This window comes from Amphibalanus amphitrite, unplaced genomic scaffold, assembly GCF_019059575.1.
Source record: "Amphibalanus amphitrite isolate SeventyFive unplaced genomic scaffold, NRLGWU_Aamphi_draft 000062F_arrow, whole genome shotgun sequence".
NCBI lineage: Eukaryota > Metazoa > Arthropoda > Thecostraca > Balanomorpha > Balanidae > Amphibalanus > Amphibalanus amphitrite.
The window spans coordinates 886,107-902,356 of NW_024881558.1; the positions used below are offsets into that span (position 1 = coordinate 886,107).

The 16,250-nt window shown below is 49.3% G+C and overlaps 2 protein-coding genes across 4 annotated transcripts; one reads left to right on the forward strand and one right to left on the reverse strand.

The window, feature by feature from the left end:
• The first annotated feature begins 4,745 nt into the window (after positions 1-4,745).
• Positions 4,746-6,903, forward strand: LOC122378619. The gene is made up of 3 exons (XM_043359864.1): positions 4,746-4,887; positions 6,242-6,411; positions 6,733-6,903. Exons 1-3 carry the CDS (start codon positions 4,848-4,850, stop codon positions 6,796-6,798), a joined length of 276 nt encoding a protein of 91 aa, XP_043215799.1. The 5' UTR covers positions 4,746-4,847; the 3' UTR covers positions 6,799-6,903.
• Positions 6,904-7,107: 204 nt separating this feature from the next.
• On the reverse strand, positions 7,108-15,735 carry LOC122378618 (USP6 N-terminal-like protein). Of its 3 annotated transcripts, none has more exons than XM_043359861.1 (8): positions 15,449-15,735; positions 13,845-14,047; positions 13,188-13,558; positions 12,682-12,825; positions 12,322-12,482; positions 11,604-11,750; positions 10,544-11,150; positions 7,108-8,551 (listed from the first exon to the last, which is right to left on the reverse strand). In XM_043359861.1, the coding sequence occupies exons 2-8, from the start codon at positions 13,997-13,999 to the stop codon at positions 8,133-8,135; spliced, it is 2,004 nt and encodes a 667-aa protein (XP_043215796.1). In that variant the 5' UTR covers positions 14,000-14,047; positions 15,449-15,735; the 3' UTR covers positions 7,108-8,132. The 3 variants fall into 3 exon arrangements, with proteins under 3 accessions (XP_043215796.1, XP_043215797.1, XP_043215798.1); XM_043359862.1 differs by having other exon boundaries at positions 13,845-14,050; positions 15,449-15,669; XM_043359863.1 differs by lacking the exon at positions 7,108-8,551 and adding an exon at positions 9,097-9,623 and having other exon boundaries at positions 13,845-14,050; positions 15,449-15,602.
• Positions 15,736-16,250: the final 515 nt, after the last annotated feature.

Below are 16,250 nucleotides of genomic sequence, written 5' to 3' on the forward strand. Positions count from 1 at the left end.
GGGGGGAGAATTCTAGTTTTCTCTCTTATCTCTCTTATCTCTCTCTTATCTCTCTTATTCGACTGCTCACCTATAATATGCTTATGCCCCTCTCTTTCATACTTCATTCATTCGTGCATTCATTCAAGTCATTCATTCGTTTGCATACTTATTTATCCTGTCAGGCAGCGGTGTTTACTTTTGGTAGGCATAGTACTGATGTGACCTGCCTAGAATTCCCCCCCCCCCCCCCTCATCCCTGCCCGCTTTCTCTCCCCCTATATTGTAACCTATTAACATTGTAAGTGTGAATAGTATCAACATTATGACCTATTAACCTGTTAAGTGTAGGAGCTAATTTTGTTCGTACGCTGTAAAGGTAATTCTGTCGATGTAAATTAGACGACACATCTCAACCTAGACGCGAGATTTATATTTACAAAACATGGATCAGATATGTTAACGGCAAATGTGGCGCTATAAATGTTTATCACTTGAACCGATGAAGGAACGCCTCCGAAATATATTCAAGTGTTTTTGGTAACTTTTGGCAATTTTTAGAATTTTGAACAGAAGGTTATTCCATTAAATATATTACATATAATGCTGTTCACCAGAGTGCTTCGTCATTTGATTGCAATGACCTAGGACCTTAAATTTTGTATCATCCACTTCCTCTCGTCACGCTCGTTTTTTCTGCGAAGCTCTAGCTCGATCAGGGGTCGAAGGGCAAGGAGTCCAACCGACCCCCCCCCCTCCCAACACGTTAGACACTGGAAAACGCTGGACACAGTCGAGGGTTAAATCTATGACTCCCTTTGAATATCATTTCTTTTATATTTCACCTAGGAACTGCATGGTTACGAGCGAGTGAGCGTAGCGAGCGAAGCGACGTATTTTCAATATTACGGAAAGCTTTCAGTATGCGCGGCACGGCCCGGCTTCTAGCGCTTTTGAGAGGCTGTAACGCTGCGGTCTTTTTTGTTGGGTAGCCCCATCTCTTCTACCCTTTAACCCTATTCCTGGCGGGCTCCACCGGGACAAGAAACTGGCGGGGGGGGGGGCCGATTCGAACCCCCCCTTCAGATCTAAAAAACTACACATCGCAGCGACAAACGGCGAACGGCGTTTGATAGGCCGTTTAAAGATCTACAACGTTTACATAAAACATTTTCAGGTCAGGTCAATATTGAGGTCACCAGAGGTCATCAACGATAAAATGTTTTGGAATTAGTTACCTATATAAATTTTAAACTAAGAAACATAGAGACATAAAACAATACATTTTTTGTTGCTCTCGCCGAGGCGATGCGAAATAAGTATGTGATGACCTTCACAGGTCAATTTGAAATTTGACGTGAGGTCAAGGTCAGGTCATTCATCAATGAGGTTGTGGGGTATGGTCATGCTGCATACCAAACGACGCGTCTTGACCAGGCGAGCAGTTTGGTGCCACTTACAAGTCTTTAGCACCATCATGTCGTGATTTATTGACAGAAAAACGATTTATGACGTCACATGACCTCAGATGACCTTTGCCGGTGCCCCTGTCAATTAGCGGCACCAGGATCATCACCGATGAGATAATCTTCCATAATACTGAAAGAATTGGGTGGTTTTGACTCGTTTACACGAAGCAGGAGGAGTTTCAATATTTTCCCATAGGCTTGCAATGTAAAGGTCACGAGTCTGGCCTGACCTCAGGTCACAGATATGAAAATTCTGTGATATACAAATTGCACATACTGGTACCCTAACTAAAGCCTGAAGAGAAGAAATTGATCGGTCAAAAACTCTAGCTCTGGCGTGATTGCAAACTTTTCTGAGGTAGGGTCACCAAACCACCTCTGGTGACCTGATCTGAGGTCAGATCAACTCAAAATTTTCAGAAATGTTGCATAAAAGCCTTTTAGGAAAAGTCAGAAAATTTGAGCTTCCTAGCTCAAAGCGTTTGGGAGAAATAACCAAAAAAACCTCAGGGGGGCTCCTGAGGCCCCCCCCGCCAGGAATAGGGTTAACCCTCGCCCGTATTGGTGTTTTTCCAGTCGCGAACGTATCTAGGGGGGGTCACGTTGGACCCCCCCCCTTGCCGTTTCGCCCCTGATCGAGCTAGAGCTTCGCGGAAAAAACGAGCGTGTTGCCCGTGATGAGAGAAAGCCGATGATACCCAATTTTAAGGTCCTAGGTCATTGGTTGACCTTGCAGGTCAGGTCAATGACCCCAAAGGCGGGAAAATCGGGACCTGTTAGAACGTCGTAAAGTGTGGCTGCTATGGGGTTTTTCGGGGTGCTGATCACGAATATCATGTTAGTTTTGATCACAGATGATGTCTTCATGTATTTAGGCCAGGTCGGGTCAGGTCAGGTCAGGTCAACCAGTAAGGGTATTCGTAGTAGGTGGCAACCGCCTCTGACAGCTTCGTAACATGTTACGAAGGCACCAAAACTACTTCGTAAATGTTCATATGGTTGCTAAATTCGAATTCAGCTCCAAAAACTGGCCTAGAAACATGTAAAACTCGAAAAAGTGAACCGAGGTCATCAAAGGTCAATGACCTGACCTGACCTGACCTTCAGGTGACCTTGACACCCACCCTAATGCATGGGGGCAACATCATATCACATGTTTGAACGCTTGAAACCACGAAAAGACTGCAAACGCGCGGCTAATGCGAGCCGACATACGCCGAATCGCGATTCCAGCCAAACATGGTCCCGAAAAGTAGATCACAGGTCAAAGGTCATTTGGGTCAGGGTCATGAAATTTTCAGGGTAGGTGTTAAATTGATGAACGCGAGGGTACTGAAAGTTTCGTCGCGATCGGCCGCTTTTTACGCGAGTTATTCGCGAAAAACCATGGGGGGGTCCGTTCGACCCCCCCCCCCATACAGGCGAGGGTTAATTGACTACTTTTGATACATCTCAGTGACCGTCAAGGTAGGGTGTTCAGTTCAAGCTGTTTTGCAAAAGTAGCGCTTTTGGGAGACCCATATCTAAGCAACCGCTTAGGCGATTGTCTTGCAGTAATTTGTGTAGGGTAGCTGCATCCCCTCTACCAAAGGTCGGATACTCTTGAGTCTTGATCCATGTGAGTGACCCCACTGCACGTAAAAAAAAAAAAATGCAAAAAGAGGGGTGTCAAATTTGTTCCCATTACAATAACTCGGCAATCACTGGGGCGATTTCGTTGAAACTGGGTATGCAGGTAGGCACCCATTAGACAATGCACCCCTATGTGTTAGAGCTAGGGTGCTACTACACGTGCGCACGTGCGGGGGCGCTTCCATATCTCCAGAACGGCTGGGCCTATTGCGCTCAAATTTGGTACGCGATTAGGGACAGGTTAGTAGGGTGCAGTGCATAAGTCAGATAGGACCCAGTTTGCACGTGCGCACGTGCAGGGTGACGCTTCCAGACCTAAAGAATGGGTAGACCGATTGCGCTCAAATTTGGTACAATTCTATAGACAGGTTAGTAGGGTGCAGCCGTGCAAAAGCCAGTTGGAAACACCCTCTCGCACTTCTGCACGTGCGGGGCTCACTCGCTCGCTCGCTCGTCTTCGCCCAAAAGGCGTTTCACGGGTTTTACTGGTAATAAATGGGGTCATCCAAGTTCCAACTATAAGTTGGGTGTGAGTCCATCAATGCTCCCCTCCGCCCCCACCCCCACCTCCCGCCTCAACACTGCCGCTGGGGCCGCAGTGCTTAGGATGGGTAGCTCGGTACTCACCGAGACCGACACTGGCGAGGAGAGACCGACGATAACGGAAAAGCCGTGACCGTACTTGGGACCGGAGTTCGTCGAAGTCATTGCAGCTTCAGAGTTGAGGCTTTCATCGCCGCTCATCGTCAGAACGACGGTTATGAAGGAAGAGAAGAGCTGTGGGAAATTGTAACTCGTCAGCAACGCCGTGGGATTACGCTAGCTAGCCAGGCCTGGTATCACCGTCAGTCGTCACCTGTGGGATTTAGTAGGTAAGCTCGGTTGTGGCTTAGGCTTGGCTTTTTCATGCTTGAGTTGTGATTCTAATGCCTGCTATAATGGCGTGTTAGGTGTTAGTTGTTACCTACCTGGGACGCCAGCCGGGAGATTCAGGGTCCACGCCCATCTACAACGTAATGGCCAATAACATGCATCATGCATGTGCGACGGTGGCGAAAAAAACGGGGATGTTACTGACGGCCACCTTCAGAACGCTAACACCCCAAGTAATTCATTCACAAGCCAGAAAAAAACTATACAGCCCGCATAACAAAGAAGTCCCAACTTCACTCAACATACCCTGGTCCCAACTGAACTGTCAACCAAGCATTCTCGCTCGCCGTTCTTCCTAAATCGAAAGTGAAATGAAGCTTCATAAGAGCGCGCCAAGGCTGCCTCGGTCCTCGGAATCGATAATCGAACCCAAATGCCTATATGTAAAGGCAATGTATATAAAATATAGGTACCTACCTCCAGACCAGACCGTGCTCCGAAAACCAGGGACCACTGTTGTTTATTGGTATCTTGGAGAGACCTCACGTGCATCGCAAGGTCAAGGCCGATTCAAGGGTCAAGGCCTTTAGGAAAATGTTTGAATGAGTGCGGATGACGCCCAATTACATAAGTATTTTCAATATATGTATATATTTTTATATCTAGGTATTTTCACTGTGTTTTGTTGTTACAAAATCTATTCATGAGTATAGTTTAAAACCTTAAACACCAAAATAAATGTATAAAATTATATTATACGTCATCAAATAAAATCAGCTGATGCCTTCACTTTTTCTTCACTTTTTCGCCACTGAGCCGTTTTCGTCGACATCGTTCTTCGCTGCGCTGTGCTGAAAGTTTGCGGGCGCTCTTGGTGAAAAATTAATTAAAAATATGATTTCTCCGGCGTTCAGGAATCTCGCCCGTCCCGCAGGTTTGTTTTGACTTTGAATTGATACGTTTGTCGGTTCTTTATGAGTCTGTTACTGATGTAATTGCCTGGTTCGTCAATTTGCTTTTTTGTATTTATTTTCAGAGAATTTCCAAATTAATTAACCTTAATCATATTAAGGTAACTTTAAAGGAGTTCTTTAAGTCATTCCTTCTTATATGTTGAACTTTAAAACCTTTATTTAGTTACATTTAGGTATGTGCTACTACAAGCACAACATTTTTTGGAGTGCTTCGTAGTGCTGCTAGTTTTATTGTTTTGTATGTGCTGTATCCTGTTAAGCTTTGAGAGCTTTGTTTAATTATGAAATGTATTGTTTTTTTGTAAATTTACATGGATTTTCCATGATCATCATGTCACCATCAGTCAACGCCCTGAAGTTTTTGTATTGCAGCATAATATTTATCAAAGGTGTTTAGTACATATGAATGGTCAAATGGGTGGCTGTGGGCCAGGGTGCCCCACTAGGCAGTGCTCGTCATGAATGGTATCACGGAATCACCACCTGACCTTGCCTTCGCCTGTTTACCTGTGATACTTTTAACAGTTTGAATAATTTGAGTGAGGTAGGTAGGTAGGTAATAAATAGGTATATTGTTACTGTACTTTCATATGGTGATGGAACTAAAAAGAAATTTTGTTCTTTAATTAGTTGATATAATTTTTGAAACTAAGTTGTTAGTAATCCATTCTTTTCTAGGTTTGTTTGAAAGCAAAAGATGCATACCTTTTAATGAATCAAATCCAATGACACCAATTTGTCTTTTCCTTGATAGATCACTAAATCCAACAATGATATGACTTGACAAGAAATAATAATCAACAACTTTGCTGGTGTATACTTGCCTCTAATTTTATCATTATTATGAATTTCTAAATCCAATTGGAAAACAAATTATGACTGATGTCCAATAGGTGATGTTTTCTGATGATGAAACATCATATGATAAAGAGAAATATGATAATGAAGCACCTGAAATTGAGATGTAAGTTCAGGTGTGCATTTCCTGCCATTGTAATGTCAATGGCATGCTGGTATTCCATTCAGAAAGCGGTTCTGACACCTCGGCTACCCACCCTCTGGGAATGGTAGCCAGGGTGAATGCTACATCTCAGCTTATGATTTGGTGATGTCTTATGTGGCTATGATGGGAAAGGTCATATCTGGTTAGATACATAGTAGGTATTTTTGAAACAAATACAGTTCTGACCATGGGTAAGTACCATACGCGTGTTGACGTGTAGAATGTCTATGGGCCTGACAAATGGCGCGCGTGTGTTTAGACTTTGCCTACCCGACCACTTTATCTCAGGTTCCCCCGTTTGTGTCCCGCAGTGCGGCCGCTCGTGCGCCGGTATGGAGGCGGCGAGGCATACAAGCCCATCACCATGAACGACCTGCCGGTGCCCAAGGGCTCCTGGCAGGAGGCCTACAACGCCAAGCAGAAGAACTACAACACCATGCTTATGCTCGGAGTCGCAACCTTCGGCGGCACGCTTTTCGCGGTGAGTGACAGCCGAGTTCAGTCAAATTTATGACTGTCCGGTAGAATGACGGTTCTGTCAGGCTCGTTCAGAGCTGAATGGTTTAAGGTACTTAAAAAAATGTGCGAAAAGGTCTCAATGGTTTCAAAGGAACATTGTAGATCATTTCATTCACTTGAGATCACGAGAACGGAGAATAACACGTTATTTTCGTATGTGGTTTCGCTGGTCAGATTTGTGGAAACATTTCATTATAGTGGATCGCCTATGGCAATCAACACGGCCCGGTCTGTCGTTTCTAATTGCCATTGAAGCTGACGGCGTGGTTGTCTGTGTTCCCAGGCGTACCAGTCTGGCCTGGTGGTACTAAACACCACCCCCGACCTGAAGAAGATGAACATCAAGTGAGACCGGGTAACGGCGTGTGGGTCGGGCGTTGGGTAGGCGCAGCGTGGCAGACCAGCGACCAGTGTGTACTGTGAGTGTAATGTCAATATATCGCGACGAACCGGACTCGATGGCTTTCTGTGGTTCAGTGCGAGCAGTGAAGGTTTTGGCTGCCACAAGCTGAAATGCGGCTGGACACATGCTATCTTTCACGATGTAGATAAACGGGACTATCGGTGTCGGTGGCGAAAGCAATGAAACCATCACGTTCCCCATCCCTTCATTCTTCATAATCGCGTCAACACGTGCCGTTACCATGAAACATTTACGTGAAGTAAAGCTTCGCAGGAACATTTATATTGATTGCATTATAATGACACATAACGCGAGTGTCAATGGCATGCTGGGCCACCAGGTGTCCGGCCAACCGATGGATATCCGCGCAGGTCGCTCTATAAAATAATATACAAAAATAACATGTCTCGATAATCATTGTGCGTAATTCATCGACGCAACTGACTAATTTCACCCAATAATAAGCTGCATGTCCGCCATGACTGTCAGCTGCTGCGAACATAACGCACCCTTTGTTCACTGAGCGATTACAGGAGGAAGGGGTTGCCCACACGGCACGGCTCCCAGAGCCGGTGATAACAGGACGGGCGGCCGCAGAGGTGGCGCCACGGGCCCAGACCGGACCTCCGTAGGGTGGTCCCGACGGTCTGCCGCGGCGGCGCCAGATGACGCTAGGGTCTGACGGCGGTCCGGCCGACAACAGAGCGCGAGACACGCGGTACAGGACGGCACAGCCGTCAGGACAGAGCGGGCAAGCAATAACAGGATATATGGATCAATAAATACGAGCTTGGTAGTATGATTATTATGGATAAGGATACACTCATTTGAGACCTCATGACGGAATATGGAAAGTGCACAAGCGGAAAACGATGCGAAAAGCACACAGATAATCAAATATAGCCCTGAAAACAATGTCACCGGTACCGATGAGAGTCTTGAGCGACAACTGACCACCAATTGTGTCCGACGGTCGCGGACGCAGCAGAAACAACAGACACTAGCCCGTTCATCGACGGCAGGCCACTGGCCCGTTCATAAACGGCGGGCACTGCCACCCACTCCACTCTGCGATCCTGACACACAACCACGCTTCCCAGCCGACATCACAGATGTCCTCACACGCCCGGGGCGGTAACGCTAATATCACTTTGTACTCAGACGAGCCCTGCTGTCCAGGGCGCCCTGCACGCGGCGCGGTGGGTCCCACGCCGGTGGTGGACGCTCTGACACCTGCCGCGGCGTATCACAGAGACGGGCGCGCCGGCCGGCCGGCCGACCTATCTCAGCTCCACGCCGGACGCCTCTAGAAGGATGGGCACGCGACGGACACGACGCGCCGGCGGCGGACTGTCCGTCCCGGCCGGCCCGATGGTGACCAGAGTCGCGCCGGCCGGCGACACCGACACCCGACTGCGCGGCCCGGAGCGCTCCAGCGAGCTGGTGACCGACGAGCCCGACCAGCGCAGGGAGAGGCGTGACGAGCTGCCCAGTGAACCCGACGGCGAGCGGCGGCCGGAGCCGCCGGACCCGGACACGTAGATGGAGACGGTGCCCGGCGGCGAGGTGGGCGGACTGCCCGGCTCGTCGCCGCTCAGCTGGGTCAGGCTCAGGTGGCCGGGCCGGCGCAGTCCGTTGGAGGCCGGCGTCACCGGCGTCCAGACCGAGTCTACACCGGCGTGACGCGCATGAGCCGCGCCTGTGGGACGCCGGGAGAGAGTCAGGACGGACACACAGAGTGGGGAGCGCTGCAGGGACAGGGCGCCTGCAGTGTTGCAACAAACACAGTGAACAGAGCTTCGCATTATCTCACGTAGACGCGAGGCATCTATAGATAGCTATGCGGGTTGAGTTTTACTGGCTGCTCGCCAGAGAAAATGTTGCCGAAACGGCCTAGTTCACTCGCGCGGATTCCATCCGGAATGTTACCTAACCGTATTATTATAGCTGACTTCAACCGCTGCCGCTGAACAAAGAACATGTCACATTCTGTTACGTAGTTGAAACCGTAATAAATGAAGCAACTTTTTAGATTGATGAAGTACATGGTAAAATTGGTACTGTGCGTAGCGGACGAGGTTGGCTGAATAGCGATTCAAAATAAGCGCGCTATGAGAAGAAAACAGCAGTCAAGTACAACAAAATAAAATGACCACACGCGTACAAGCCAAACGAAACCGGAATATTTAACAAAATAGGTATGTGCACTGTGCAGTCTGGCCATCTAAAAGAATCATGTAGGCGAACCCTCTTGCAACTCGATTGACCAACGAATGGAGTGAATGCACTTCCGAAGCTGGCAATCATCACAGGTCGAGCAGGCACGGACAAAACACTACCATGCTGCGATCTCCACAAAACAGCGTATGGTCAGGGTATGGGAAAAAACAAAAGCCACCAACCAAAAATTCCGTCAGTCTCATGCTCACTGGTTCCGAGCTGTAAAAGCACAAACCACTGTAACGGAGCGGCACACGGGCTGATCGGGGTAAGCCACAGACGGACGGCGGCTGGCACAGGGCAGGGAAGCGCGGCACGGCACGCACACAGACACACAGACAGCCGGGCACGCACGTGGGCGGAGGAGGCGGCGGCGGCGCGCGGCCGCGGCGGCTCAGTACCGAGCGGAGAGGCCGGTGGCGCGCGCCGGCCCGGCGGCGGCCCGCTGCCCCGGCTGCTGCTGCTCTGGTAGTGGTAGCACGCCAGTGTGGTGGGGTCACTGTACCGGTACGAAATGGACGAGTCCTGGCGGTACCAGGTGCCCGGCCGCACTGGCGGAGCGCCGCGGCGCGGTCAGAGGACAGGCGATAGTCAGAGCGCGTGAGAGGGTCACACGCGGTCGGAGGGGACAGACACAGCGCCACAACCGGCAGAGAGGCGAGGGATCCACTGCACAGCCCGCTCCTTCACTGAACTCATACTTCCTGAACGGACCTGTCCTACCATCCAAACAGGAGAACCAATAACCCTCACAGCACACGTGTGCTACTCTATGGGAAGCGGAGAACGAACCACCAAAACCAAGACGAACCAGCGGCAAAACACCGCAACCACTACCCACACCAACACAATAAGACACTGACGCCCAGACAAGCCAGATATGACAAATAGGACTCCATCGAGACAAACCCACCTCACAGCCGAACTCACCTAGCCCTACGGGAGGTCTGTTTGTGAGATCTTTTCCGCATACATCGCTGCTGTAGTAGAAACATGCGATTAAGTACTAGTTACACGGGCATTTCGACACCAGATGATTCAGACCACATGCCGCAAAACTTAGGTGTGCGTGGCTGCTATACATAAAACATGTACAATATGCATGACGCATCACATTTCCGTGCCTAAGTTATTAACAGGCAAACTCATGGCACAAAACTAGCATACAAGTGAACCAGGTTGACTCTCAAGTGCAGGCATAACCAGAAGTTGCCACCTATCAACATCCTTTGCTAAATACGCCAGTGAAACCCGTCACCGAGTGCCAAGCCGAGGTAGGTTGCACTGGCTGGCACATCGGCTTCTTCCGAGACGGCTCTGAGATCGTGCCCTCGCAGACTTACTCTGAACGGTCTGTCCCACCACCTCACACCACAATAGCACTCCACTTTCAACACCAGTCTAACTACTGACACGAAACAAACACACTGTGGAGTATCAACCGACGTTCACACAGCCCGCTGCGACTCACCTCGCCTATCGCCTCCGTCTCCGCCGCCGCTGTGCCGACCCTCGGAGCGCCGCCGCCTCTCCACGGAGGCCGCCCAGCCGTCTCCGGCGCCGGCCTCGGCTGACTTGTGCCGCGCGCTGCCGGCGGTCCGCCGTGCCCGCTGCTCGGCCTCGGCCCGTCGGTACATGCCGTCCGTGCTCCAGGGCAGCGGGTCGGCCGGGCGTACCACTCCGTTAGCGCCGTCCGAGCGCAGCAGGGGCGGCGGGGAGGCCGGGGGCGGGGACGGTGGCGGCACCGGCGCCGGGATAACGCCCACCGGTGTCGCCGGGGCGGTCGGGGACGAGGGCCGGCTCCGGATGGATACCCGGGTCGCCGGCGGTGGTGACGCCTGGTCCGCTGTCGGCGAAGAGTCTGAGTCGGCGTCGGCCAGCGGCACAGCGTTGGCGGTGGCGGGGGCGGGGGCGGCGCGGGCGGGCCGCGGCGGCAGGCCCAGCGGTCTCCGCGGTAGCTCCACGTCCGTCGGCTGGCCCGCGCGGTCCAGTTTGCCGGACCGCAGCTCGGACATACACCGCGTCAGCTCGTGAATGGCAGTGTCCTCGTCGTAGAGGAAATCCCGCGGCAGCCGCGCCTGTCCGAGCCGGGCAGGGGACACGTCAGCATCTATATAACAGCGACTTGGTGCAGCAGCCGGTTCCAAATTGCACACTGCAGACTTTGCAGCACAACTCTGCACGTATGTGGGGTGCACATGCGCATTAATATCCATCAATTGAGTCCAATGCTGCATAGCAAGCAGCGTCGTTCGCACATGGCGGACAAATAGGGCACCACACAGAATGTAATCCGATACCTCCGCTGCTACCACTGTACCCGACCGCCAGCCGACGGATCCAGCAAGGTTTTTTTTGGGGGGGGGAAGTGATGACAAATGTTTCACTTCCAACTATGCTTTGTGATAGACATGGCGTCAATCCCTTTAAACCTTTATCCTCGCCAATCCATCTAATACCGTTATCCAATATCCATCCCCATCAGTGACTATCCAATCCATTTAAAATGCGCCACATCTCGTGTATCTCACCTGCAAAAAGTCGAGAATGTCCTCCATGGGTAGCCGAAGCAGCGTCTTCCTGTGCATCCTCATAATCATGTAGGCTCCGGCGGTGAGCACGACCTCGCCCTCGAGCAGGTAGGCGTCCCACAGGCGAAGCGCCAGTGGAAACGGCACCTGGAGCGAGCACGGGGTGCCACAAGGCACAAACAGTGTTACACGGTATTTGGTGACACAGGGAGGGGCAGATACGGGGCACGGTAAGGAGAGATACAGGCCAGGGGGCGACACGGGAGGGAGGGATACAGGGCACAGGGACAGAGGAGGCTCAAGCACTGGGCATAAAGCGACACCGGTGGGACAAATAAGAGACACGGGGCGATCCAAGAAGGGGACATACAACGGGCACTGGTGAGAAGGGCCGAGACACTGGATGTAGTGGGACAAAGGGTGGATCAAACGCCGGGAACAGCGGATCACCAGTGGGTCAAACACTTGGCGCCAGTGCAGGTCACGAAAGATGCGTGATTGATAGGTCACGGATTAAGCTTGATTCATGGATAAGTCGTGCGTCAAAATAAGTACTAACTGTGTCTCATTCAGTGAGTTACGAGCCCACTGCCAACTGTATCGAGAAAATTGTTGCCAGCATCTGATACGCAGGCACTAAAATAAAAACACGTGCATGCGAAAATATTGATATCCATAAGTCAGCGAAATACTTGATTAACATGCGGTGAAATCGTACCCTGTCTAGGAAACATTGAAAGAACCACTTCAGTGTGTAGATGCTGGTGTCGATGCCATGCTTGTCAAGGTGCTTCTTCAGCTTGGGCAGGTACTTCTTCATGATTTTATCATGATGTGCCTGTAGCCTGAGAAGCTTCGGAAAACCATGGATAAAGAGGCCTGAAAATGGAAAATTAAGGAACCGTTTAAATTTGAATCACCAAACCAACTCACTGTCCAGACACACCCACGCAATCAAACCAAACTTGCAATGACAAATTGATAGGAAAATAGTTCAAATGACTCTAACCACAGTTCCAAAGCAAGCATTACCTACAAGAAAACACGATGGATCAAAGCTAGTCTCGACGCTGCTCACCGTGCATCCTGTACAGTTCGCCCGTCATGAGGACGGAGAGCGCCCAGAAGGCTTGCTCCTCGTCCATGAACATGAGCAGCAGCGCGGCGATCTGAGACATGCCCTGGCAGTAGCCCAACTCCGAGTTGTACAGAGAATACGCCACTGTCGGAGACACAGCGCACACAACCGATTAATGACGTCATACAGTGGCCAGAAACTACCACCGAGCCGCTGCCGGGATACACCGCAGAGCATGACTTCATACGGTGATCACTGATCAGAACTACTGTCCAGCCACTGCAGATAATTATCTGGAGACACCACGGCACACCCAAATAATGACGTCATAGGAGTCCAAACTACTGTCACGCCACCAGGTAAAATATCAGTGAGATAAACCCTCTCTCGTGGCGTGCGGCACCGTATCTCCAAATCCTTCCTGCAATTATCTCTCGATCACGATTCGGTTTCCTTCCGTGTTCGGTCGCCACGCCCGTCTGGTCGGCGGACCGGGCCGTACTTACCGAGCACGTGAAACAGCGCCTGCTGCTTGATGCCGTACCGCTCCCTGAACATGGTGTGATCACGGAATGTGCGGTTCACATCCAGGTCGATCTGTCTCGCGTCCGGCGACCAGAGGCGCGCCTCGTGGCGCAGCTTGTCGTAGAGGCCGGGGTGCCGCTGCAGCTGCTGCTCCACGCGCAGCAAACGCAGCCACGCCTGGCCACGCACCCGCTGAGGGATGCCCTTGTAGATGCGAGACGCCCACTTCTGCTCGTGTCGCCGCTCGTAATCCGGGTCCTTGAGCATGTCCAGCCACTTTTTGACACGCTCCATCTCGTGGGCGTGCTGCTTCTTCTCCTGAACGGACAGCGAGTCCGGCAGGCGGCTGTCGCTGTGGAGGGACACGACAGATACGGCTGAGTACGTGGACGGGACACAGACCACTCGTCCGTACCCAGCTATACCAGCAGGCATGTCAGTCCGGAAGGAAACGAACAGCATCCAACAACTGGGGAGATGTACACAAGCAAACGAAAGTGTTACGGACTATGAACCAGCTGCTCGAACCGAGTTAGTCATCGAACCATTTGTCATAGACAACAGGTGGAAACAGTGGAGGGCACCACAAAGTCTCCGGTTCCGCAGCCCCTCCCCTTTGTCCGCATTATGCCACGTACTGTATGAAGCCGTATCGGTCGGTGACATGGTAGATCTCCAGCTTGGGGTCCTCCCAGGCGTCGATGGCGGCGCCGGGCGCGTGCCCGCGGTCGTAGCGGGCCACGATGGCCGCCCGCTCGCGGTCTTCGCGTGCCTCCGCCTCCAGCGAGCTCATGGTGGCAACCGGTTCAGTGCTCCGGGCTGGGACGGTGGCTCACATTACCTGCTGGAACAAAGGGTACCCTGTCCCTGTGGTGACTGTGGCGACTGGTTCAGTGCTCCGGGGTGGGACAGCGGCTCACATTACCTGCTGGAACAGAAGCTGCAGCTCTCGTCAACAATGACAAAGGGGGCAAACACGAAAACGCAGCTGACATGAGCAGAAACACAGCATCCCATGGAGGCAATGCATTAGCATATGAGGTAAACTAAATAAATTGACCAAGCATAACAATTTGACAAATAAGCTTTCCATGCATGTACACTAAGCGCAAAAGCAGATTCATCAAAAGGGAGGCTGTGATGAGGGACACTGAAAGACGATCAGAGCTATAAAATATGGCAGAATATGTATATGTTTTGATTTGGCAATGTTCCATATAGGTTAACAAAACTCCTATAAAGTACATAACTAAGGGCCAACATTAGCTTACAAGCTGCCAACTGCCCATTTGCTAATTTCAATAAGCAAAATGTACAAGATAAATGTTCCTTTGTCTCTTTAGAATAACAAAATGAAAACAAGCTAGGTACCTATTTGTTTAAGGGGCTTACAAACTGAAACAGCTTTGATGCAAAAGTAAGCTTTATTCTTGCTTACTTCAACTTTTTGGAGCAATGCCTTATATAAAAAATAGATTGGCATATACCTTCCCACTTACAGCAAACTTGAGACAAGAACCCAACCAGGTAAGTTAACATTACATGCTATGAATAGCACCTACCACTTCTTAAGTGTTGGGTGATAGGCAAGTGTGAAGTGGATCACATACAAATTACATAGGTATCCCCCTAGAGTTCAGTGGTATCCATTGGCAGATCCAAGGGGGCATTTGACTATTTGAGGCAAATGCAAATGGCCCATTGAGACAAAAGTGCCCCTCATGGCTGGCAGCACCCAAAATCGATGAAAATCTGTTTGTATTAAACAAATGAAAACTTAACACAGTTTATTAGGCAAGATTCAATGTAACTTCCACAGCAGTATGTAAAGAATCAAAATCCAAGATTTTTAACAATACTTTTTCAGGGGTATGAGTGACCCCACAGCATCTGCAGACTGCAACCATCTTTCTGAATTTTGGATCTGCAAATATACATATAATCAGCACCTACATCAACACACTCTAGAAAGGTGGACGTTCCAGGGAGGTAAATAGAAGATACGTATTTTGGGACTGCAAAACAAATTGCAGCACTTTTTAAAAATATTAATTCAAATTCTTGCAGCTTTAAAATTATTTGACTATGTAACACAATCTGTTGCCATCCTGAAAATGTGCCCTGCGGCCTGCGGCCTCCTCTTCCGGACAGCCACCTCTAGATAACACTTTGAGTAGAAATGTGTTACATTAGCCTACATATTCAAACTGCTGCCTTTCCATGTAACTTAAGGAATATTCACCTTTTGAAGACTAAATAACTTTCTTCAAGTTTTAACCATATAATTCCGCTTAACAGTTTGCCTTCACTTTTTGACACTCAAAATGCAAGCATCGTCACTTTGATATTATTTTCATTATGATGGCAAACATTAAAAAATGGTTTGACTGTTCCGAATAACAAGTGAAAGTAGGACTATAAATCTCTTCGGTTTTGAACTGTCAGCCCATTTTCTCTCTAACTTGAACTGCTGTGTTTAGAAATCAAAGAAATGAATAGGAGAAATCGAATATTTTTGCGTAGATATTTGGCATAGATGCGCAACTATTGTGACATTTGCTGCTACTTATTTCCTTTCAAATAGAACCCTTCGCATAAGTGTTATTTATTTTGTTTTGTTTCTTTTTAATATGTTGGTGTGAATTGAACCAAAACTTATGAAAATTAAAAAAATGGCGAAAAGGCAAAGATACTTTACCTAAACAACATAAAAAGTATAAACACAGCAAAAGTATGAAGGAATAAAGGGAAAGGGAAAGGAGCGCCTAAAGTTGGTAGCAAATATGAAGCTACCAGATCGTAACTTTTACTACCCGACAAAATTGCCATTAGTTTTCTTAAATCTATTTTTTTCTTCAAATACTGGCTTGATTTTCATTTTTTACCTGACTTTTTAGCTAGAATATGCCTAATTATATACATGAAATTGATAAAAGGCAGTTGATTACTGTTGTATTCTTCAAAATACGTTATATTAGATATAAATGATCATTCAACGTTTCTATGGCGGATGTGTGAAATAGTTCCGATATAAAATAATAAAA

What these genes read in the sequence shown, in the direction of transcription:
- LOC122378619 (XM_043359864.1), top strand. Translation starts at nt 4,848, where the DNA reads ATGATTTCTCCGGCGTTCAGGAATCTCGCCCGTCCCGCAG. An exon ending in GAATCTCGCCCGTCCCGCAG is followed by an intron (nt 4,888 to 6,241) that starts GTTTGTTTTGAC and finishes TGTGTCCCGCAG; the next exon opens with TGCGGCCGCTCGTGCGCCGG. An exon ending in TCGGCGGCACGCTTTTCGCG is followed by an intron (nt 6,412 to 6,732) that starts GTGAGTGACAGC and finishes CTGTGTTCCCAG; the next exon opens with GCGTACCAGTCTGGCCTGGT.
- LOC122378618 (XM_043359861.1), bottom strand. Translation starts at nt 13,999, where the DNA reads ATGAGCTCGCTGGAGGCGGAGGCACGCGAAGACCGCGAGCGGGCGGCC. An exon ending in TTCAATGTTTCCTAGACAGG is followed by an intron (nt 11,751 to 12,321) that starts GTACGATTTCAC and finishes TGCTCGCTCCAG; the next exon opens with GTGCCGTTTCCACTGGCGCT. An exon ending in ACATTCTCGACTTTTTGCAG is followed by an intron (nt 11,151 to 11,603) that starts GTGAGATACACG and finishes CGGCTCGGACAG; the next exon opens with GCGCGGCTGCCGCGGGATTT.